General features: G+C 41.1%; 1 protein-coding gene across 5 annotated transcripts in view; it reads left to right on the forward strand.

Moving 5' to 3' along the window:
• auh (AU RNA binding protein/enoyl-CoA hydratase) overlaps positions 1–23,988 on the forward strand; it is a 941,118-nt gene that overhangs the window by 837,245 nt on the left and 79,885 nt on the right. For all 5 annotated transcript variants that reach the window (XR_007261814.1, XM_048595346.1, XM_048595345.1 and 2 more), the window contains 2 exons: positions 15,592–15,684; positions 23,598–23,654. Coding sequence is in view for 4 of the 5 variants with exons in the window: in XM_048595346.1 (XP_048451303.1) it covers positions 15,592–15,684; positions 23,598–23,654 (150 nt within the window). In the remaining variant the exon portion in view is untranslated. The remainder of the gene's footprint in view (positions 1–15,591; positions 15,685–23,597; positions 23,655–23,988) is intronic.

Raw genomic sequence — 23,988 nt, forward strand, 5'->3', positions numbered from 1 at the left:
ATAAAATCCCAAATATTTCCAAGTTGTCCTTTTTCTCCAAAATATAAATTCTTTCAGTCAAATTATATCTATTTTTCCCCTGCAGTCTGAATTAAAAAAAAGTTTAGATGCCCAAACAGCAGCTGATCTCAAAGTCACAGTGCACATGAATCCATTTCTGGATTCACAAAAAAATCCTTCCATTTGAATTGTAATTTTGATTAAGAATTATAACTCAAATTTTATAATTTGAAACATTACCTTTTTTCAATTACTTCCCACTTGATCTAGAAGCCGCTTTCATCTCAGGCCTCCTTCAGAAGGTTCCAAGGGATTAGAAAATTGCTTGTATGATAGCCCGATTAACATCTATCTTTCAGAAAATGCTAAAGTCTATTATTAAGGAAGAAGAAGAAGGGCATTTAGAAACACAATCATCAGAATCAACATGCAGAGTTGATAAAGGGAAACCAATAGATGTAGTGTATTTGGATTTTCAGAAGGCATTCGATAAAGTGCCACATCAAAGTTTATTGCACAAAGTAGAAGCTCACATTAGTTGGGGTAATGTCTCAGCAAGGATTGAGCAGCGGCTAAAACACAGAAGACAGAGAATCAGAATTAATAGGTTCTTTTCATGTTGGAAAGATGCAACTAGTGAAGTGCCACAAAGTTAAAATGTAGGGCCTCAGTTGTTTATTGTATTTATTAATGAATGGAGGAAGGAACACAGTGTAATGCATCCAGATTTGCTGATGATATAAAAAGAGGTGGGAGGGCATGTTGTGATGAGGACATAAGGAGTCTGGAGGTGGTTACAGATAGGTTGAATGAATGAGCAAAACTTGGCACAATAGACCACAAAAAATAGGAACAGGAGTAGTCCCTTCAGCCCCTTGACCTGCTTTACCATTCAACAGGATCATGACAGGTCTGACACTCCTCACTTCCACATTCCTACGCTTTTTCCATAACTCTTGATTCCCGTACTGATCAGGAATCTATACCTCAGCCTTAACTAGTCCAGGAAGGACAAGCATGGCAAAATAAGGGACCCTTGGATAATGAGGGAGGTTGTGAATTTGGTCAAAAGGAAAAAAAGAAGCATATACAGGGTTTCGGAAGCTAAAATTGGACAGGGCCCATGAAAAATATAAAGAAAACAGGAGAGAACTCAAGCATGGAATGAGAAGAGCAAGAATGGGCCATGAAATGACCATGGCAAGTAGAGTTAAACAGAATCCGAAGGCATTCTATACATACAGTAAAAACAAGAGGATAACTGGATAAAGGGTGAACTTGTGCTTGGAGGCAGAGATATAGGCAAGATCCGAAATGAATACTTTGCGTCAATATTCACCCAGGAAAAGGATACTGAGGATAGTGAGATTTGTGTGGAGCATGCTGATATGCTAGGGTATTTTGAGGTCAAGAAAGAGGTGGTGTTGCGTCTCTTGGAAAGCATTAAAGTGGATAAGTCCCCAGGGCCTGATAGTATCTACCCCTGACTATTGAGAGAGGCAAGAAAGGAGATTGTAGGGCCTTGACCAAGGTCTTTGTATCCTCCCTAGCTACAGGAGAGGTCCGAGGGGACTGGCAAGTAGCTAATGTTGTTCCTCTGTTCAAGAAAGGAAATAGGGATAATTCAGGAAACTATAGACCGGTGAGTCTCACATTGGTGATTGGGAAGCTTTTGGAGACAATTCTTAGGGATAGGTGTGCATTTGGAAAAGCATGCCCTAATTAGGGACAGTCAGCATGGCTTTGTGCAGGGCAGGTCATGTCTTACTAACATGACTGAATTTTTTGAGGAGGTGACAAATGTGATCGATGAGAGTAGAGCAGTGGATGTTGTCCATATCAATGTTAGAAAGGCTTTCGATAAGGTCTCTCATGGTAGGCTCATCCAGAAGATTAAGATGCATGGTACCCACGGTAACTTGGCAGTGTGGATTCAGAATTAGCTTGCCAATAGAAGTCAGAGGTACTGATGGAAGGTTGTTTTTTGGGCTGGATGTCCATGACTACTGGTGTTCCATTGGGATCCATAGTGGGACCTCTGCTGTTTGTGATATACATGACTTGGATGAAAACGTAGATGAGTGGGTTAGTAAGTTTGCAGATGATACAAAGATCGGTGGAGTTGTGGATTGTGTAGAAGGTTGTCAAAGGATACCTTAGGATATAGATCAGTTGCAGATATGGGCGGAGAAATATTAGAATGGAGTTTACTTCAGGTAAGTGTGAGGTGCTGCACTTTGGGAGATCAAATGTTAAAGAAAAGTATACATTTAATGACAGGATCCTGAACAGCATTAATGTACAGAGGGACCTTGGAGTTCAAGTCCGTAGCTCCCTGAAAGCGGCCACGCAAGTAGATAGGGTGGTAAAAAAGGCATATGGCATGCTTGTCTTTATTGGTCGGGGAACTGAGTACAAGAATCAGGATGTCATGTTGCAGCTTTATAAGACTTTGGTTAGGTCACACTTAAGAGCACTCAATTCTGGTTGCCACATTACAGGAAAGATGTGGAGGCTTTGGAGAGGGTGCAGAAGAGGTTTACCAGGACGTTGCTTGGTTTATAGGGTATGAGCTATGAGGAGAGGCTACTAAAACTCATGTTGTTTTTCCCTGGAGTGGCAGAGGCTGAGGGGAGACTTGATAGAAGTCTATAAAATAGTGAGATGCATAGATAGGGTTGACAGTCAGAATCTTTTTCCCAGAGTTGAAACGTCTAAAACTAGGGGACATGCATTTAAGGTGAGAGAGGGAAAGTTCAAAGGTGATGTGAGGTATAGGTTTTTTATGCAGAGACTGGTAGGAGTTTGGAATGTGCTGCTGGGGTGGTGGTGGAGGCAGATACGATAGCGGTGTTCAAGGTGCTTTTAGATAACGACACGAATAGAAATGGAGAGATATAGACCAAGGACAGGCAGAAGAGATTAGTTTAATTTGGCAACATGGTTGGCCAAAGGGGCCATTCCTGTGCTGTACGGTTCTATGCTGTACAGTTCTATGTACTGTGTTCTAAATATACACAAGGACTTTGCCTTCACAGCCATCGGTGGCAAGGAGTTCCAATGACACTCAACTCTCTAAGAGAAAAAATTCTTTAATTCTGAGACTATGCTGTCTGGTTCTGAACTCCCCCATGATGAGAAACATTCTCTCAGCATTTACTCCTAAGAATCCTGTAGCTTTCAATTAGAGCGTATCCCAATCGTCTAAATTTCAATAAGTAGAATTCCAACCTGTTTACCCTTTGGTCATAAGACAATCCCTCCATACCAGGGATCATCCAAGTGAACCTTCTCTGAACTGCCTTCAATGAAATATATTTTCTTAAGTGAAGGGATCTAAACTGCTCACAATACTCCAGATGTGGTCTCACCAGCACCTTGTACAGTTGCAGTGAGACTTCCCTATTCTTGTCCTTCCAACCCTTTGAAATAAAGGCCAACATTCTATGAGCTTTCCTGATTACCTGCTGCACCTGCATGCTACTGTTCTGTGTTTCATACACAAATATCCCCCCCCCCCGCCAACATCCGTTTGGAATACAGCTTTCAGCAGTTTTACTGTATTCAAATAATACTCTGAAGTTAAAGATGAAGTTTAATATAGGAGCACATGAGGTCATGGACTTGGTGAAAGAATCAAAAAGCAGACTATTATTTAAATGGAAAAAGACTCCAAAAAGTGCACCACAGATAGATCAGGGTGCTTTTGCATACACAACAAAAGAAGTTAGCATGCAGGTATGACAAGTAAATAAAAAGACAAATGGAATTTTAGCATTTATTGCTAAGGGCTTGGAGTTTAAAAGCAGAGAACTCTTGTTACAAATGTATATGATGTTGGCAAGAACACACCTGGAATACTGTGATTAAACAGTTGTGGCTTTTAATCATTAGACTTCAGAATTTTGAGGGTGATCTTCTTGAAACATACAAGATTCTGAGGAGGATTCACTGGGTAGATGTGGGGAATCTCAAACCTGGGACATAGTTTCGGAATACAGGGACACTCGGTTAAAAATGAGATGCGAAGGGATTTCTTCTTCCAGAGGATAGTGAATGTCTAGAATTCTCTACCCCACAGAGTTGTGGAGGCTACATCATTGAAAGCATTTAAAGAGGAGGTTGATAATTTTTGAAATAGCAGGGAGTTGAATGCTTTGATGTGTTGGCACAAAAGAGGGTTGAGGCATGGGGTAGATCAGGCATGATCTTGTTGAATGACAAGGCATGCTCAGGGTGCTGAATAGCCTACTCCTGCTCTTATTTCTCAATGTTCTTATTGCTGTAAAATCACAATTTGAGCAACAACTTAAAACGTACATCATCTACATCAAATCTTTGTCACAGACCCTTTCTTTGGAAACTTACCACTCACCTCTGCAAAGTATCTATTTTACTTTGCAGATGAAGTGCATGCTTTCAGAGGAAACAAAAATGAAATAAATGACGAAGTAGAAACTCAGGAAAAAGAAAATGAATTTTTACACACAGAAACATTTTAAGTTGAGACAAAAACAATTCAAATATACTAGCTATGAAGAGCGTAGTTCACAAACCATAGGAGAGGAAAAGGAAATCTTTGGGTATGCACTTACAGAACAAACAAAGCTTACAATCAAAGCCATACGGCGTTGTGCACCACGGCTCAGTAATCCCTTAGAGGACCCCCCTATTTCCCTCTCACTTTCTTTCTTTCTGCCATACAAGTGCAATTGTTTTACTGATGTTCATTTTATCATGACTTGTCCAGTGACACATACATCGGCCATTGGTTTCCATCGCACAAAATCAAAAAGTACGTACGAACAAAATACACAAAGAAAAACCTACTTCATTCGCAAGTAGCAAAACCTAGATTGTTTCCAACTTAACATTCTCTCACTGTAATCTTTAACTTCAAAGTTTATTTCTTTCATCTTCTCTGTGAGCACAGAACAGTAACTACAGCTGCAAAACTTGTTAGTTTAAACAGCTTTTCACTCATTTTATTGTTCTCTGCTCTGAAACCATGCCAAAACATCCTTGAACAAAACTCTCATCTTGGAATTCAAACTGTCAGCTTTTCTTGGAAATTTAAAAATATTGAACTGTTCTTCTTTCCTCACCTATACATTCTTAAGACAAATATAATTACTTTTTTTTTTAAACATTACGGAAACTTGGTTGAGAGAGGGGCAGGAGTGGCAGCTCAGTGCTCCAGGGTTTAAATGTTTCAGGCGAAATAGAGTGGAATGTAAAAAGGATGGAGGAGATGCATGACTGATTAAGAAGAATGTCACAGCTGTACTAAGAGAGGGCATCTTGGAGGGCTCATCCAGTGAGGCCATATGGATAGATCTCATGAATAGAGTCATAGAGTCATAAAGTAAAACAGCATGGAAACAGGCCCTTCAGCCCAAACTGGTCCATGCTGACTCAGTTCCAATTGCCCGCATCTGGTCCATATCCCTGCAAATCCTTCTCATCGATGTACCTGTCCAAATGTTTTTTTAAATGTTGCTTTTGTACCTGCCTCAGCTACTTTTTCCGGTAGCCCATTCCATATACTTTGCACCACTCTCTGTATGAAGAAGTTGACCCTCAGGTACTTCTTAAATCTATTCCCTCTCACCTTAAACCTATGCCCTCTAGTTTTCGATTCCCCATCCCTGGGAAAAATACTATATGCATTCATCCTATCTATGCCCCTAATGACTTTATACACCTCAGTAAGGTTAGCCCTCATTCTCCTCTGTTCCAAGGAATAAAGTCCTATCCTAGCCAACCTCTCCCTATAACTCCGGCCTGCTAGTCCTGGCAACACCCTCGTAAATCTTCTTTGCACACTTTCCAATTTAACTATGTCTTTCCTATAACAGGGTGATCAAAACTGTACACAATACTCCAAGTGCAGCCTCACCAGTGACTTATACAACTACATAGAATATAGAACATAGAACAGTATAGCACAGTACAGGCCCTTCGGCCCACGATGTTGTGCCGACCTATTATCCTACTAAGATCAGTCTACCCTGCTTACCCTACATTTTACTGTCCTCCATGTGCCTATCCAAGAGTCGCTTAAAAATCTCTAAAGTATCTGACCTCACTACCACAGCCGGCAGCGCATTCCACGTGCCCACCACTCTCTGTGTGAAGAATCTACCTCTGACATCTCCCCTATACCTTCCTCCAATCACCTTAAAATTATGCTCCCTTGTAATAGTCATTTCCGCCCTGGGAAAAAGTCTCTGACTATCCACTCTATCTATGCCTCTCATCATTTTGTAAACCTCTATCAAGTCACCTCTCATCCTTCTTCACTCCAATGAAAAAAGCCCTAGCTCTCTCAACCTTTCCTCATAAGATCTGCCCTCCAGCCCAGGCAGCATCCTGGTAAATCTCCTCTGCACCCTCTCTAAAGCTTCCACATCTTTCCTATAATAGTAGACCAGAACTTACCACAATATTCCAAGTGTGGTCTTACCAGAGTTTTATAGAGCTGCAGCATAACCTCATGGCTGTTAAACTCAATTCCCCTGCCAATGAAAGCCAACACACCATACACCTTCTTTACAACCATATCAACTTGGATGTGGACCCCAAGATCCCTCTGTTCCTCCACAGTGCCGAGAATCCTGCCATTAACCCTGTATTCTGCATTCAAATTTGACCTTCCAAAATGAATCACTTCACACATTTCTGCGTTGAATTCCATCTGCCGCTTCTTTGCCCAGCTCCGCATCCTGTCAATGTCCTGTTGGAACCTACAACAGCCCTCCACACTGTCCACAACTCCACCAACCTTTGTGTCATTGGCAAACTTACTAACCCACCCTTCCACTTCCTCATCCAAGTCATTTATAAAGATCACAAAGAGCAGAGGTCCCAGAACAGATCCGTGCGGAACACCACTGGTCACCGAGCTCCATCTACTACCACCCTTTGTCTTCTATTGGACAGCCAGTTTTGTATCTCGACAGCCAAATTTCCCTGAATCCCATGCTTCCTTACTTTCTGAATGAGCCTAGCATGTGGAACCTTATCGAATGCCTTGCTAAAATCCATATACACCACATCCACTGCTCTACCTTCATCAATGTGTTTTGTCACATCGTCAAAGAATTCAATAAGGCTTGTGAGGCATGACCTGCCCCCTCAAAGCCATGCTGACTATTTCTAATCAAACTATGCTTTTCCAAATAATCATAAATACTATCTCTCAGAATCCTTTCCAATAATTTGCCCACCACAGAAGTAAGACTGACTGGTCTGTAATTTCCAGGGTTATCCTTATTCCCTTTCTTGAACAAGGGAATGACATTTGCCACCATCCAATCTTCTGGTACTACTCCAATATAACATAACTGTAACATAACTTTATAACAAGCCATCTCAGTTCCTACACTCATTGCCTCAGCCGATGAACGCCAGAATGTCAAATGCCTTCTTCACCACCCTGTCCACCTGTGACACTGCTTTCAATGAACTATGTACTTGTACTCCTAGGTCCTGCTGTTCCACAACATTCCTCAGGACCTTACTGTTTACTGTATAAGTCCTACCTTGGTTTGACTTTTCAAAATGCAACACCTCACACTTATCTGCTTTGAATTGCATTTGCCAATCCTCAGCCCACTTCCCCATATGATCATGATCCACCTGTAATTTTTGATAACCTTCTTTGCTATCAACCATTCCATGCTAATTTTGTATCATGCACAAACTTACTAATCATACCTTGTACATTCACATTCAGACCATTTATGCAAATAACAAAGGTCCCAGCACTGACCCCTGTGGCACACCACTAGCCACAGGCCTCCAATCTGAGAAACAACCTTCAACCATCACTGTCTGCTTCCTACCATTGAGCCAATTTTGAATCCAATTAGCTAGCTTTCCCTGGATTCCATGCAACCTAACCTTCATGACTAACCTGCCGTGCAGGACCTTGTCAAAGGCCTTACTAAAGTCCATATAAACAACATCCACTGCCCTACCCACCCTCTTGGTTACCTCTTCGAAAAACTCTAAAAGATTTGTCAGACATGAGTTCCCGCGCACAAATCCATGCTGACTATCCCTAATCAGACCTTGACTATCCAAATGTTGGTTGATCCTATCCCTCAGTATCCTGTCCAATAACTTGCCTACCAATGATGTCAGGCTCACTGCCCTCTATTTCCCTGGCTTGTATGTGCCACTTTTCTTAAACAATAGAACAACATTAGCCACCTTCCACATGTTCTGGAACTTCACCAGTGGCTATAGATGAAGAAAAAATCTCTGCAAGAGCCCCTGTAATTTCTTTCCTCGCCTCCCACAACGTTCAAGGCTGGACTTGATCAGGTCCAGGGGATTTATCCGCCTTAATGCGCTTTTTAGCTGCAAACACTTTCTCTCTGGTAATATGTATGTGTTCCAAAACATCCTCTTATTTCTATAGCATCCATGATTGTCTCCTCAGTAAACACTGAGGAGAAATATTCATTAAAAATCTCCCCCATTTCCTGTGGCTCCACACAAAGATGGCCGTGCTGATCTTTAAGGGGACCTATTCTCTCCCTAGTCACCCTTTTACTTTTAGTACAGCTATAGAACCTCTTGGGATTATCTTTAACCTTAACTGCCAGATCCATCTCATACCCTCTTTTTGCTCTTCAGATTTCCCTCGAGTGTGCTGCTACACGTTTTATAGTCATCTAGGGATTCACTTGAGCCCGATAGCTTAAACCCAGTGCATGCCTTATTCTTTTTCTTGACCAGAGCCTCAATATTCCTCATCAGACAGGAATCCCTAAACCTGCTAGCTTTTCCCTTCACCCTAAAAGGGACGTACTGAACTCTTGATATCACACTTGTGAAAGCCTCCCATTTGCCAGTCATTTCTTCTCCTTGCAACAGATTCACCCAATCGACCTCTGCTAGATCCTGCCTAAGGGCCCCAAAATTGGCCCTGCTCCAGTTTAGCACCTTAACCTGTGGACCAACTTCTCTTTTTTCCATAATTATGTTAAAACTAAGACAGTTATGGTCACTGGACCCAAAGTGCTCTCTCACTGACATTTGCCTGACTTTGTTTCCTAAGAGGAGGTCAAGTGTTTCACCCTCCCGTGTAGGGCCCTCTTCATATTGATTTAGGAAACTTTCTTGAACACGTTTGACAAATTCCACCTTATCCGGGCCTTTTATACTCTGGGTGGCCCAGTCAATACAGGGGAAATTAAAATCTCCAACCAATACTACTCTGTTATTCCTACAGGTATCTTCAATCTGCTGTTCTAGTACCGTTGGCTATTTGGGGGTCTATAATACAGTCCCAATAGAGTGACCATCCCTTTCTTGTTTCTAAGTTCTAACCATAATGCCTCATTTGATGATCCCTTAAGAATATCTCCGCTAAGCACTGTTGTTTTGTCCTCCCCTATCAAAAGGGCAACTCCCCTTCCTAGCTTACGTGTACTTCTGTCATGCCTTTAGCTTCTGTATCCTGAAACATTGAGCTGCCAGTTCTGCCCTTCTCTCAGCCATGTTTCTGTTATGCCTATGATATCCCAGTGCCCAGAGCCAATCCATGCTCTGAGCTCAACTGCCTCACCAGTCAGGTCTCATGTGTTGAAATAAATGCACTTTAAACCTGAGTGCTTTTCCTTCCCTTTACTGTGCCCCTGGCTATCCTGAGTAGTAAACTTGCCCTCAGTGGCTAATGTATTTTCCCTTGATTTCTCAATGGCCCCTCTCTTATTGAGAGTCCCACCCCCACTGCCAAACTAGTTTAAAGCCTGCTGGGTAACACTAGCAAATCTCCCGTCAAGCATATTGGATGCCCTCTGGTTCAAGTGCAACCTATCCCTGTTGTATGGGTCACCTCTACTCCAGAAGAGATCCTAATGATCCAAGAACTGAAAACCCTGCCCCCTACACCAGCTCCTCAGCCACTCATTCATCTAGCCCATCTTTCTATTTCTGTCCTCACTGGCCATGGCACTGCGAGTAATCCGGAGATTACTACCCTTGATCTCCTGCTTTTTAAACTCTTACCTAACTCCCATTACTCATTTCTCAGGACCCCATCCATTTGTCTCCCCATATCATTTGTATCGATGTATACATTGACCTCTGGCTGTTCACCCTCCCCCTTCAGAATATTCTGCAACCACTCAGAGACATCCGTGAGGAATGAGTAAGGTATAGTCACTTTGATGGAATTATACTTTAGGCTCCCCAATAGCTTGTGAGAGATACAGGAACAAATATGTGGGCAGATCATGGAAAGATGTAAAAACAACACAGTTGTTGCAGATTTTAATTTCCCAATATTGACTGGAAATCCTTTAGTGCCAGGGACATAGGTGGAGCAGAATTTGTTAGGTGCATCCAGGAGGGTTTCTTGAAACAAGAAATTCCAACTAGGGAAGGGGACAGTACTAAACCTTGTATTGGGGAATGAGCCTGACCACGTTTCTTTTCTTTAGTCATCCACAGGATGAGGGCTTCACTGACGAGGCAGCATTTGTTGCCCATCCCTAATTGCCCAGAGGGCAGTTCAGAGTCAATCACATTGCTGTGCGTCTGGAGTCACATGTAGGCTAGACCAGGTAAGGATGGCAGTTTCCTTCCCGAAAGGACGTTAGTGAACCAAATAGATTTATCCGACAAGCAACAATGGGTTCGTAGTCATCATTAGATTCTTAATTTCAGATATTTTATTGAATTCAAATTCTATCATCTACCATGGTGGGATTTGAGCCCGGGTCCCCGGGATGTTGTCTATGTCTCTGGATTAAAAGTCCAAAGATAATACCACTAGGCCATTGCCTCCCCAACATTTGAAATTTCAGTGGGGGAAGCATTTTAGGAACAGTGATCATAATTCCATAGGTTTTAACATAGTTATGGATAAGGTTAAGATGATCCTTGGGTGAAAGTGCTAAGTTAAGGAAATGCTAATTACAACAGTATTAAGCAGGAACAGGAGAAGTTAGATTGGGGTGCTGTTTGTTTGCAAATGCACATCTGACATGCGGGAGTTTTTTTTAAAAGTCAGTTGATCAGAGTTCAGGACCATCATGTTTTTGTGAAGTTGAAAGATAAGGATACAAAATTCAGGAACCCTGGATGACAGCAATATTGAAAGTTTAGTCAAAAAGTAAAAGGAAATATACGAAAGGTTTTGTAAACTGAAATCATACAAGGCCCTTAAGGAATATGAAAGGAACAAGAAAGGACTTAAAAAGAAATTAGTAGGGCTAAAAGGGACCATAAAATGCCCTTATCAAGTAAGATTCAGGAGAATCTCAAAGTATTTTATGAGGGTAGCTCGGGAAAGCGTAGGTCCACTCAAGGACAAAGGAGGGAATTTATGCATGAGGCCAGAGGAAGTAGGTGAGGTTATTAATGAGTATCTTGCATCAGTATTCACCAAGGAGAAGGACAAATGATGATAAGATAAGGGGGAATGTGTTGATATTCAATGGCATGTGAGGTATTTAAGTTTCCAGGGCCCGATGGGATGTATCCAAGGACGCTGAGCGAGCCAAGGGATGAGATTGCTGGGGCCATGATAGATGTCTTTTGAGTGCTCTTTAGTCACAGGTGAGGTCCCTGGACACTGAAGAATAGCCAGTGTTGTTTCTTTCTTTAATACGGGCGACAGGGATAATCCAGGAAATTACAGTTGGTGAATCTTATATCTTTGGTAGGGAAGTTATTGGAGAAGATTCTTAAGGACTGGATTTACTTGCAATTGGAAAATAATGAACTTATTAGGGATAATCAGCAGGTCTGTGCAGGGGAGGTCTTTTCTCACAAATTTGATTGAGTTTGAGAGGAAGTGACAGTGAGAAATATTGTTAAATGATGCAATAGGATATAGATCAATTGGAAAGTTGGACGGAGAAATGGCAGATGGGTTTAATTCAGACAAGTGTGAGGTGGTGTGTTTTAGGAAGTCAAATCAAGATGAAAGTATACTGTAAATGGCTGGACCCTTAGGAGGATTGATCTTGGGGTGCAAGTCCATAGTTCCCTGAAAGTGTCAATACACTGGATAAATTGGTTAAGGCGTACAGGATGTTTGCCTTCATTGCTTGGGGCACTGAGTATAAAAGTTGGCAAGTCACGTTGCAGCTGTATAAAACATTAGTTAGGCCACATGTGGAGTATTGTGTTGGTAAATAGTTGGAGTCAGTTTCCCAGGGTCGAAAATGTCAACTAGTAGGGGGACGTAAGTTTAAGGTGAGAGGGGAAAGTTTTTATGCAGAAGATCGTAGGTGCGGGGAGGTGATAGAAGCAGGTTGATAGCAGCAAAGTTTTAAGAGGCTTTCAGATAGTTACATGAACAGGCAGGGAAAGGAGGGATGTAGACCATGTGCAGATAGATGGCCTTAATTTAGAATGTCATCATGGTCAGTGCAGACATGTTAGGCTGACGGGCTTGTTCCTTTGCTGTACTGTGTTACATCCTGTGTTTTCCAAAAGGCACAACAGCACTTCTCTAAACATTTATCGAGAAGAGCTTCATAATTATTTGAAATATCTTCCAAAGACATTTCTTCTCATTATCTTTATAAAGCATTCTGTATGCTTTCAAGAAACTCTACTTGGTTAGTTTAATCTGCTGTCCATCTAAGTGTTATTTCTTCACTTGTTTGGTCAAGTTAAAATGACTAATTCTTGTAAAATAACTCAATTCTACAACATAGTTATTAGCTTAAAATATAAATATCAAATGCAGGAATAGATAAAATATATTTGTAAAGGTGCAAATAGGATAAATTGGCTCTGTTGTCTTTGTAGACTTGGCTTGCGTGAAAATTTATCTTTCCAATGTTGATGGGATTGCATACCTGAAGTTAGAATTCAACAACTGTAATAGCTTCTGCAGTTGAATTGTTGAAGGTTGCTTGTACAAAGTTAGACAAAGCAGGTTGACTGGGTTTTGGGAGACAGAGAAGTTTTTCTGTTTCTCACTAATTCTATGGTTACATCACTTGTAGATTGCCTTTGTTCTTTCAGCAGAAGAACTGCTGATTTCTCAAACTCTTTCCTCATTATGCTTTCTTTGGCTGAAAATTCTCTCATTGAATGCATCTGTCAGATGTCTTCCTGAAGAGTTCTGTCTAAAATGGTGGCCCAGAATCTGTCATAAAATTTTTGAAAACGTCCCGTTTAAGAAGACAGATTAGCTAATTTTGCAAAAAATATATAATTACGTAGAAATGACAGAATTGTCAGATTACCATTATAAGATTTGAACTTGTGATTTCTTGTTAGCCGGATAACAGCCATTAGGTTTGCAGGTTTTATATATCAAGGATGTGGGATAAACTGTACTTTTAGTAAATATACTTCACACAGGAATTAACCTCTTCTTGCTTCAAATTCTATAGCTTGAATTTGGTAAGAGCGTTTTTCAGACCATCGTTTGAATGCAGCGAGGGTAATTGTTCCTTTCAAACAGACAAGGCTGAGGAGATCTGAGAAAGGCTTTTAAATTGTGAACGGTTTCACATAAGGAAAGCAAAACGATTTTACAGTGACCAAAGGATCAACAATGAGGGGGCATGAATATAAGGTGGTTGTCAAAAGAAAGAGGGAGTTTTGAATGCACAACCTTATAGAATGGCAGATACAGATTCAATTGTACCTTTCAAAAGGGAAGTGGCTAAATATTTGAGAAAGTAAATACTGCTGGAGGTGAGAAAAGAGCAGGGGAGGATGATGAACCGGATTGCACGTTGATAAAGCCGGCTCAGTCTTGATGGCCGAAGGCCACCTTCTATATTGTAATTTTCTATCATTATCTGATGATCTGAATGCAAAGATGCCATGTCATATATTCAAGCAGTTGACGTACGATGTAATGAATCTGTATTAAGACACCTGCATCAGAAGTCTACACTTAGAGCAAAACAGATGCGCTTTGAATTGTGATGATGCTGTGGCTTTAAGAGGTGTATTTTGTCCTGACTTCTTTTAAGAGAGAAATTGAACAAGATGTGTTGAGCAGTCTGTGGTAAGATAAAGTTAGAACAATAGAAACAGCCTGGATGGGCATGGCCTGCTTTCAGACCATGATTTCTAGTTGTTTTTAGTTTTTTAGCTTTAGGCAGAAGCTGCTGGAATCTTGATGAAGTAGATGCTATTTCTCCCTCTCTCTGTTACAGTCAAAAGCTGGGGGTTCTCTTTCTAGACTGCTGGATTGCATGTGAGACAAAATGTGTTAATGAATTTTGCTTTTTTGGCGAAGTGGTGTGTTAATGGGATGTTACTATATTGGAACGGTTATTTAGTAATAGTTACTGTATCTATTATTTTGTTAAGTTTTCCAATAAAGTTAAGTTATTCTAAATTCTTTTTTCTTTTGTTGTATTTTAATTATAGTGTTTGAATAAATTGTGCTTTGCTTATTGTCGAGTAGTTTCACCAGTCGAAATGCATCTGGAACACAGCACATTACATTTGCCTTAAAAATAAGAAACCGTTAGGGTCTAGGCTACTTTCTTCAAATAGTTTGAGGGGTTTGGTCTGGTCCATAACAAAATAATAGGAATCGAATGTCTGCTTAAAAGAGTGACTGGTGATTCTGAGCTCTCTAGTATACAGTACCCCAAAATGCGAGTTCAGTCATCATAAGTCTTAACATGCTTTTTCTTCTATGCAGGCTTGCTTGTGTACTTTGTGTTTTTCTCTATTTTCTGTTTTTTTCCAAATTCTAACGCGTATAATTTTGGTTTTAAATTGAGAATCTGCCATTAGGATGCCCCAAGAATTGATAATTATGTTATTTGATATATTTGATAATTTCATTCAATGTACTTGTTCATTCTTAGACTTAACTTGGACTTGATGAACAGATTTACACCAGAGAAATATTGTAATCATTTACATAACACTTTCAAATTTGAAATATTAGTTTAAGAAAAGAAATCCAAACTGACTTTTCGTAGAGTCTTATCGTAGAATCATACAGCATATAAATAGAGAAGGGATGGCATGATGGCTCAGCACTTAACCCTACTGTCTCACGGTGCCAGGGACTCGGGATCAATTCCAACCTTGGGCGACTGTCTGTGTGGAGTTTGCATATTCTTCTCATTTATGCATGGGCTTCCTCTGGGTGCTCTGATTTCCTCCCACAGTCCAAAGATGTGCAGGTTAGATGGATTGGCCATGCTAAATTGCCCATCGTGTCTAGGGACATGCAGAGTAGGTGGATTAGCCATAGGAAATGAGGAGTTACAGGGGTTGGATAGGAGGGTGGGTCTGGATGGGATGCTGTTCAGAGGGTCATTGTAGACTCAATCAGCCAAATGGCCTGCTTCCACACTGAAGCTGTTGAGTAAAAAGTTTAATAAACGTGTACATTCATATAATGCTCTTTCTATACTACAGCTTCAGTGGTTTCCATTTCAGTGGGATTGGATCCCAGAGCTTCTGGCTCAAAGATAAGAACATTATCCACTGTACCTGAAAATGTGAAATAAAAGTATATAATTATTTGATTGTTTTAAAAGTATGTGTGTACAAATTGAAACAAAGCTGATTTGTTCTGATGTTATTTTCAGTTTTATAATTTTTATTACAAAATTCTTTGTATGTGCACAGGTAACCTCCCAATGCCCACAATTGCTGTACTTGATGGAGCTGCCTTAGGAGGGGGCCTAGAAATGGCTCTAGCTTGTGACATCCGTGTGGCTGGTAAGAGACAATTCCATTAAATGCTTAGTTAAATCACATGGGAAATAGTTTAAAAGGTTCCTTCCAAGCTTTAGCTAAAATCTCTAATTTTAGATGATGGTGTTGTGGGATAATGCACTTAAGGAGTAAGGTGCCGTGGCAATGTGCACTTCTTTACATGTATACTGTAGTCTGGAAGTATGGTTAGCAGTGGTAGAGACTCTGACTTCCTTTTCATCACATAGCTGACCAAGAATGTTGCACCACCTGTCATTGCTGTGTGTTGGTGGGATTTTAAGGTTGTTACTCAGTTTGCTTACTACATTTATGAATGCATCTTCTTTGATCATGAACTCTTAAGAAGGGATTGGATTCCATAGCTTCTGGCTCAGAGATAAGAACATTATCCACTGCACCTCGAAATGTGAAGTAAAAGTATATAATTATTTGATTTTTCTGTGTGTGTACAAATGCTAATTTTTAAATAATTTAAGCCTGCATCATTAAATCATTTATACACCATTATGGTAGAGATTCTACATTGCAATGTTTATAGTTTCTCTACCACAACTCTGACTCATTCGCAACTCCTCAGATACTGAAGCAGTCCATTGTCCATATGCAACAAGACCTGGATGGCATTCAGGCATTGGCTAATGAGTGACAAGTGACATTTTGAGTCACTGAAGTATTTGGCAGTGACCACCTCCAACAAGAAAGAACCATTTCCTCATGACATTCAACAGCATTGTCATCACCGAATCCCCCATCATCAACATCCTGGGATGAGCATTGACCAGAAACTGTATGCGATCAGCCAAATAAATAATGGCTATGGGAGAAGATCACAGGCTAGAACTCCTGCAGTGAGTGATTCACTTCCTGACTCCGCAAAGCCTGTCCAACAGGCTACAATGCACAACTCAAGAGTATCATGGAATAACTCTTTACTTGCCTGGGTTAGTGTAAGTGCCAATGACAAGAGGCTCAATGCCATCCATGACAAAGACATCCGGCCTAAGCTTTCACTCCCTCAACACACAATCACAGCAGTGTGTTACATCTACAAGATGCACTGCAGCAACTTACCGAGCATTCTTTGACAGCACCTTTGAAACCTGTGGCCTCTATCACTTGGCAGGACAAAGTTGCATTCACGTGGGAATGCCACTCTTGCAAGTTTCCTTCCAATCTGCACAACATTCTGAGGCCATTCCTTGACTGTTGTGACAAAAATGTAGAACTCAGTCTCCACACCAACCATAGAGATAGCCAGGTAATTTTTGAAGATAATGCTGTGTAGATGAAAAGAAAATTCGAGCTTGTAACGAGAAAGAGAAAACGTCTTATGTTCACTTCCCTATTTGCATAAGAAGTTTGGACTGCAAATAAAATTTGTGGAAGAAATGGACATCTTTGAAATGTTGATACCAAGATATAGGCTTAAAATTCCATGTGCGGACCATAAGACACTTAAAAAGTGGCATGATCTGAACTAAAAACAACTGAAGTTTTTCTCCTAATGGGCAAATGGAGAACAACGGAAGGAGGGGTCTGCCTAGTGTTTATTGGATGATGGATGTCACAGAGCATTTGCAGAAGAGTTAGTGGGTATGTGAGGATGGTACACTTAGCAGATTTCCTGTTTAGTGTAGCTACAAGTAGAATAGGGAGTATGCTGTATTTTTGCAACTTTTTTTTAGAATTATGGTGCCATAAACTTTTGTCACCCTTGTTTGATCTCTTTGGGAAAATAGAGCTCCTATTCCTTAGGGGTCTGAACTGTTTCCGTATCATGTTAAATTCTTCGTTGAATATTAAAATCATCATAGTCATACCGGACCATAGGGCTGCTCTGCATTAGAGAGAGAGGGACGGTGGTGGTTTAACCTGAGGACAATACATTTCAGACGAGGGAGTGTCCTTCATGGTAACCTCAGCCAGTGGAGGAATTGAACTGAATTGAATTGTACTGAATTGAGTTGCTATTGGTATCACACTGCATCAGAAACCAGATGAGGAGCTAATTGGACTAATCAACCTTACTTTTGTTGAATAACTTCTACAGGTCTTCTATTGATTTAATGATTGACATTTTATCCCTAGTTTAATGTGGACCATCTTTACCTTTCCAGTTGAATCCACAGTGGATTGCACAAGTAGCTATTTGTCCATAAATCATGACCACATTTCCTACATTGATCAGCTTTATCTAATTTGACAGTGTTCAAGAGGGAGTTAATACTAGCAACAAAAATAGAAGTTGCTGGAAAAGTGCAGCAGGTCTGACAGCATCTGTGAAAAGAAATCAGAGTTAATATTTTGGGTCCAGTGACCCTTCCTCAGAATGGTCCCCAGAGTGGAGAAACTATGCCATGTTCTCCGTAGCCTTCAACACGTCATTGATGATGATGAGCATCTCGCCAAGATCATCCCTACGCCTCCACTTTTTGCCTTCAGACTACTGCCAAACATTAAACAGACCATCGTTTGCAGCAAACTGCTGAGCCTTTAGGACAATATCGACCACTACAACACACGACCCTGCCATGGCGACCTCTGCAAGACATGTCAGATCATCAACATGGATACTACCATCACACATGGGGATACCATCCACCACGTACACGGCAGATACTCTGTGACACAGCCACTGTTGCCTATCTCATGCACTGCAGGCAAGGATGCCCCGAGGCATGGTATATTGGCGAGACCATGCAGACTCTATGACAACGGATGAACGGACACAGTACAACAATCGTCAGACAGGAATGTTCCCTCCCAATTGGGGAACACTTCAGCAGTCAAGGACATTCAGCCTCCGATCTTTGGGTAAGCGTCCTCCAAGGTGGACTTAAAGATACACAACAATGCAGAATCACTGATCAGAAACTGATAGCCAAATTCCGTACCCATGAAGACAGCCTCAACTGTGATCTTGGTTTCATGTTGCATGGCATGTGACCCCACCACACTTCTGTACCTGTACCACCTGATTTTTAATTTTTTGTAATTATCTCCCTGCCTCATTTAATCAGATTATCAGTCATCACTTCGCTTGTAATTCAGCTGTTGACACTTTACTTACACCATCTAACATTCTTGTTCACCTGCAGAGACTTATTGTTCGACACTCCACTCACACTGGTTGTATGATCTTTTGATCTTTCTGCTTATAAATTCTGTGTCTGTCCGCTCATCTCTCACACTTCACTTGATGAAGGGGCTGCTTTCAAATAAACCTGTTAGAGTCACATGTAGGCCAGGCCATGTGAGAACAGAAGATTTTCTTCTCAAAAGGACGTTTTTGAACCGGAAGGATTTTTACAACAATCAATAGTGTGTTAGCCAGAGCCTGCAGAGAGATGGGGGGAGACAGAGAGAGAGAGAGAGAGAGAGAGATAGAGAGACGTTGCTGCTTAGGTAGACATTAGCCAGAGGCTGCAGAAAGATAAAGAGAGAGAGTGGGGTACCAGCTGCCGACATCGCTGAAGGAGGTATTGAATGCAAAGGTGCTGACATGAAGAAAGAAGCAGCTTGTGAGCTAAAAATGAGCTGCGCCCGGATGCTAGTTTGAGTGGATTTAAACCAGTCTGAATTAACTAAGTTCTGCAAAAAGTAAGAAAGATGAGGTAGTTCAAAAACCTTATTTGGACAAGGAGCAATGAGGTAATGCTACCTAAGTCTCTGGTCCAGGGCCAATAAGATAAAATCATGCGATAAGTGGATGAGCCTAAGCCAACGGATAGGAGGCAGGACGACTCGAGTGAGATAAGAGAAGGAATAAAAAGAAGACCCTCAGGGCCTGCAGTCAGCGAAAACTCTGGAGACCAACCATTGCAGAAGCAGACCTTACGTCAAGGACATGTTGATGACATCAAGTGCAGCACCCGTCCAGCATCAGTCCTTGTCAGCAGCAGCAGCTATCCTGGTTAGTTATTAGGTTTTATATTCTGTGACTACTTGGGGAATGTTAGAGGACTCTAGAGGGTGTATAAGTAGCCCAGAGACAGTTGTTAAGCAAAATGAGGATGTGCGGTGGTTCACGGTTTTGATCATAAGTAATGGGTTTTGTCAATCCCACTGGAGAAAGAGTGCCTACATAAATTCACATTTAATTTCCAAGGCCAGCAATATACGTGGACCGCCTGCCACAGGGATTTCATATTTCCCCATCTATATTTCACCAACTCTACGAGAGGAATTAAAACAGTTCTCAAAACCTGAGTGCCTGGTGCAGTTTGTGGACAACTTGCTTCTACAAACTGAAACTAAAGGGGTACATTATCAGCTGCTAAGTGAACTGCTGCAGTTGTTGCATGAATTAGGTCTGAAAGTAAACCCTAAGAAAGCACAGATAATTAAATAGAAAGTGACTTACTTGGGAATGATTCTGTCACCAGGGAAAAGGCAATTTTCCATTTTCATTGGAGGTAGCCACCACAGACACCACCCTCTTGGTGATTTTGTTACAGGAGATGCACGGGAAATTAAGACTTGTAGCATATGCCTCACGCATGCTGTCACTGGTAGAGCAGGGGTACACAGTATAAGAAAAACATCTGTTAGCCGTTTTTTGGGCAGTGTAGCATTTTACCTACATAGTGGGGCTTAACCCATTTACAATACCAACAGAACATACCCCCGTACAGCTACTACTGGACGGAAGGATTAAGGATGGTTCACTCAGCCAAAATAGAATCACTAGATGGACATTGTTGTTACAGGGAAGGAATATCACTATAAAAGGATTAAAAGTTGCCACCATGTTAGCAGACAACTTAGTGTATCAGGGGAGAAAAACAAATGTCAATTGATGATAGCAAAACGTCCCAAGGGCCAATTTGTATCAAAACAAGTGGGAGGGGTAAGATGGAGTCTGAAAGCAGGGAGGCAAAGGAAACAGGAAAGGAAAGACCCCATTTCAAAATTTTTGCGAATGGTTGTTTTGCGGATGGTACAGGAAGGAGAAAGGAAAACTGGGTGTGTGAAGGTACTTGGATATCTTTAAGTAACTCACCATCTCATGCTTTTGTAATGGAAGGTGATGAGAAAGGGATAGATTTATCAAAATGTCACTCAGGAGGGGATCACTGGGCCTACCCTGACGAGGTAACGAGACAGAGACTTACAGATTGTGGCTTCAGTACTAATGAAAACTTTTCATTATGTATTCTGCCTGTTAACAACCAGACTTTTCTACAATATGCCCTGGTGGGGGAAACATATTACATAGCCACAGCAGCCATGAACTATACCAAAGGATGGAGACAGTGCCTTCTGGAAGGACAATGTAGCTATTAATAACGTGACCTCTGATTTGATGATTGGTGGACAAGCGCTGCCCCAATCAATAACCAGGGAGTTGATAAGAGAAAACTTCACAATCCGATGTACAGATACAGACCAAGATGTATGAAGGTTTGTTCCCACTGAGCTACCTCCCATCCCACACCTGACACCAGATTAGACGCGTATAGTGGGAGAGGCAAAAGAGATAAGCCATCAATGGATTGAACACACTAAAATAATTAGAACTCAGGCGGATAAAGCAGAGGAGTTGTTGTGAGATAGGTTCTGGAATTGGGGAACCAGGGTTCAAGTGGGTCAGAGTTTTGTCACATGCTGTTGTAGTAGTGATTCTATGTACATTAGTTATCGTCATAGTCAATATATGTCACCTTAGAAGGTGGAAAAATGAAATTTTATGAAGATTGGAAGTGGCGACTATAATGAAACAGAAGTAACGTTATGCAAACACTGTGAATTAAGTTGTGTACGTTTTTTTATGTGTATGTTTTTATACATATTATAATGACATAACACTGTAGATGTGATACACCCATTTGGGAACACTGACAATCCGAGGAGTGGTCCACAGAAAAGGGACAGAGAGTGATCCTATTATAAGTATCTTTGAATCAAGAGGGGAGGAGATGTTAGCCAGAGGCTGCAGTGAGATAGAGAGAGAGAGAAAGGTACAAGCTGCTGACATCACTGCCTGGGGAGATGTTAACCGGAGGCTGCAGAAATATAGAGTGAGGGGTACCAGCTGCCAACATAGGAAGTACTGAATGCAAAGGTGTTGACATGAAGAAAGAAGCAGCTTGTGAACTAAAAATGACCTGTGCCTAGATGCTAGTTTGAGCTGATTTAAACTGGTTTGAATTAACTAAGTTCTGCAAAAAGTAAGAAAGATGACGTAATGCAAAAACCTTAATTGGACAAGGAGCAATGAGGTAATGCTACCTAAGTCTCTGGTCCAGGGCAAGAAGGTAAAGTCATGTGATAAGCACATGAGCCTGAGCCAAAAGGAAGGAGGCAGCACAACTCGTGAAAGATAAGAGAAAGAAAATAAAAAGAAGACCCTCAGGGCCTGCAGTCAGCGAAGACTCTGTAGAACAACCGTTGCAGAACCAGACCCTACGTCAAGGACGTGGTGATGAGATCGAGTGCAGCACCCCGCTAGCATCAGCCCTTGACAGCAGCAGCAGCTATCCTGATCAGGTATTAGCTTTTATATTCTGTGACTACTGAGGGAATGTCAGAGGACTTCAGTGGGTGTATAAATAGGGCCTAGTTCAGTTTATGGGAAAATATATAAGGTTAAGTTTTGTGATAAAAGCATTTAAGCTACTTGTGTCTTATTTAATACACTAATGAAGATATTTGTGAGGTTATGAGAATTGACTTGTCTCCTCTCTGTATGAGCCGATAACTGGAGCCGGTGTCCTCCGGGCTCCCAACAAGAAGTGGTAGCGTGGTCACCATTAGGTGAGCTTTTTATTCCATATTTTTATTGAATTCAGAGTTCATCACCTGTCATGGTGGAATTTGATCCAAAATGTTACATGGGGTGTTGGATTACTGATCCAGTGGTCTTATCATTATGCCATTGTCTTCCCTGAAAGTGATAGATGGTGAAGGTTTTGATCATTTATACTTAGAGTTCTACCCATGGCCAGGTCAGAGGCTGCCAGACATGGAACTTCTCAGAAAGTGCTTTCTATGATTAACAATTTGAAGTTGCTTCATCTATATTACACTTTACTAACTTTCAGCTGCACTTTGAATTTGTGAAAATTTCAGATCAATACTCCATGTTCAGCCTTCTGTTGATCATTTCATCAAAGCTTTTCATATTTTTAAAATTTGTACTAAATATTTTAATCTAATATTATTTTCTGGATGGAAGTGTAGCAAGATCTTCTTAATTCACAAAATGATTCATCATGAGCTGGCACATGAATGCATTCAAACATGATATAATTCGATACAGTGGCAAGAGTGTTTACTTTTGAGTGGAAAATAGTTTTAATTCAGCTTTATATCAAATGATTAGTTCAGTAAGCATTTATTGCAGTTTTTTTACATTGTAGGAGAAGCCCATACACATAATTATTTATCCATAATTCGTGATCATATTTCTCATTCTAATATTTGGTGTGTGGTTTTTCAGATCCTATCAATTCAATCATTATATCCCTTCAATGTGGAAATAGGCACTTTGGCCTAACAAGCCCACACTGACCCTCAGAGCATCCCACCCAGACCCATTCTGCATAACCCACCTAATCTACACACCCCTGAACACCACACGCAATTTAGCATGGCCAATCCACCTAGCCTGCACATCTTTGGACTGTGAGAGGAAACCGGAGCACCCAGAGAAAACTCACACAGACACGGGGAGAATGTGCAAACTCCACACAGACAGTCGCCCGAGGGTGGAATTGAACCCAGGTCCTGGCACTGTGAGGCAGTGGTGCTAACCACTGAGCCACCGTGCAGGTGGCAATTATGCTAATACAATTGTTGGATGACCTGAAAATGTTGAAAAATGAAGGCTGCACAAGTGAATACTTTTTAAACAATACTAAAAATTATGTAAACCAAATCTCTGATCAGTGTCTATTTCTACTCTTTATTTACAGCTACCTCTGCAAAAATGGGACTTGTTGAAACAAAGTTGGCAATCATTCCAGGTGCAGGTATGGACTCAGACAATTGGCCTTGTTTCCCAGATTATATTCTAACTAAATACATTTGACAAACAGTGTTGAATTGTTCAAATCTTCAGCTGCTGCAATGTTGAATTTCTACTTGTTTGTCTCGTGAATGAACGCAAAGACAACTAGCATACTTGCTTCTAGGTGCTGATAGCAAAACTTATTGCTCATGTTCATTTGAGTATGTTTGAGGTCAGGCATTTCCATTGCAGTATGCAGTGGTGTTAAAGCCACTGGGACAGCAGCAATAATTAGATGTTTAGACTAGCACCTAGAGAGCAGGATAAAACCAATATGAACCGAGGAGGGTGTAGAC

The sequence above is a fragment of the Rhincodon typus genome, chromosome 3, assembly GCF_021869965.1.
Source record: "Rhincodon typus isolate 14 chromosome 3, sRhiTyp1.1, whole genome shotgun sequence".
Lineage (NCBI taxonomy): Eukaryota > Metazoa > Chordata > Chondrichthyes > Orectolobiformes > Rhincodontidae > Rhincodon > Rhincodon typus.